Consider the following 1,757-nt stretch of genomic DNA (forward strand, 5'->3'; position numbering starts at 1 on the left):
AGCCACTACAGTACGAGGAGTTTATGACTACTACTCGGGCACTTTTGATTATTGCTTCTTTGTGGATTTGTTCATTTGTCGTATCTTTTGTGCCACTCTTTTTAGAGTGGCATGAACTTTCAATGGAAGAAATCAAAACCATTTTCAAGGATCTTATTTCTGACAAGGTGAAGAACTCAGACGCGCACACTTTTTCTTTTGCGCTTGAACAAACGCTGGGAGATAACCGGACATCAAACCCAAAACCTGAGTGTCTTTTTGACGTACACTTTATTTATTCGGTCATTTATTCTTTGTTTTGTTTCTACATCCCGTGCCCTTTAATGCTGCGAAATTACTTACGCCTGTTCTTAATTGCTAAAAAACATCACGTCCGGATCAAGAATCTCCATCGCTTACACCAGAACCAGGGAACACAAGGCAGTAAAGCAGCCCGGACTCTCACGATCATCACAGGAACTTTCCTGGCGTGCTGGTTGCCTTTCTTTATCATCAACCCAATTGCTGCAGCAGATGAACACCTCATCCCACTGGAATGCTTCATGGTGACCATTTGGCTCCGCTATTTCAACTCATGTGTCAATCCTATCATTTATGGGACGTCCAACTCCAAATTCCGAGCAGCTTTCCAACGCCTTTTGCGCTGTCGTTCTGTAAAGTCAACAGTTAGCAGCATCTCCCCTGCCGCCTCAGTTTATAAGGCGTTTTCGTGGATACGACCCAGCCTCTTAGACGGGCCTCCAAGTGCTGTCTGTGATACAGGACAAGATGAAAACAGAAAGGGAGGTGGTTGCGTCACAACTATTCCTACAGAGTCCCATGTCATTATCAGCGAAGAAGAAATACGTGCTAACGTTATGCTGTCAGAAAGCGACACGGTATTTTCCTGAAGAAGCTATTTCTTTGGAAGTTGGCCCAGCCAATGAATCGGTAGACTGGAGAAAAATATTTTTTATTAAAAAGGGTGACAGTGGGCACAATTTCACCCAATTCAGGGAACACGAAACAGCGCATGATGTTGATAAATTTGTACGAAATATCCGGTAGATGGGAAGAACCATAACTGTTGGGTGACACACAATGTCGGGGTCTTCTTTGATTCCCACACCCCACGTTAAACAGGTTTTAAACGCATCGATTACAGTTTTCAGAGTGTCGCCGACTATCGATTAAAATTAAGCACGGGATAAACCCTCTCCTCCTTTTTCCACACACAAAAAACCCAAAACAAAACAAAAACAAAACCCCCTAAAACAACCCTAGCCAGATAAAAAATAAAATAAAGAAAACTCAAACCCTATTCGCATAGTTTTTTTGGTTTTTTAAAAAAGATTCTTTCTTGTGTATTTCTAAATGTATTCGCATGGGACCGAGAAAGGCTTGCTTAGTTGTTGCCAAAAGGACCTTTAGTGCTGATATTTTTATAGCAGAGGTGCCAACCGCAGCTGCCGGTGAACTTCTTTTAATAATGAGACTAAGATTGCATAGCCAGCGAATACAAACAGATTAAAAAAGGAGTAAGGCAAGGATGTGTTATGTCACTAGACCTCTTAAACATAATATGTGCAGAAATATAGAATATATACTTTACTTTACTTTTCCGATCCAGCGGCCATTTGGGTTCTAGCCCTTCGGTCTGTCGATATGGCAAAGAATTGACAGGTTTTAATCAGCTGTGCTTTGTCACTGTATAGAGTATTTCCGATGTCTGGGGAGGCAGGTAGGTAGGTGCTACACAGGTCGCAAAGTGCAGGGCA

General features: G+C 42.2%; 1 protein-coding gene across 1 annotated transcript; it reads left to right on the plus strand.

The window, feature by feature from the left end:
- Positions 1–28: 28 nt before the first annotated feature.
- On the plus strand, positions 29–1,261 carry LOC101850980 (5-hydroxytryptamine receptor 2). Its single transcript, XM_005105243.3, has one exon. The coding sequence runs from the start codon at positions 123–125 to the stop codon at positions 888–890; it is 768 nt and encodes a 255-aa protein (XP_005105300.3). The 5' UTR covers positions 29–122; the 3' UTR covers positions 891–1,261.
- The last annotated feature ends 496 nt before the right edge of the window (positions 1,262–1,757 follow it).

Source organism: Aplysia californica, unplaced genomic scaffold, assembly GCF_000002075.1.
Source record: "Aplysia californica isolate F4 #8 unplaced genomic scaffold, AplCal3.0 scaffold00460, whole genome shotgun sequence".
In the NCBI taxonomy this organism is placed as follows: domain Eukaryota; kingdom Metazoa; phylum Mollusca; class Gastropoda; order Aplysiida; family Aplysiidae; genus Aplysia; species Aplysia californica.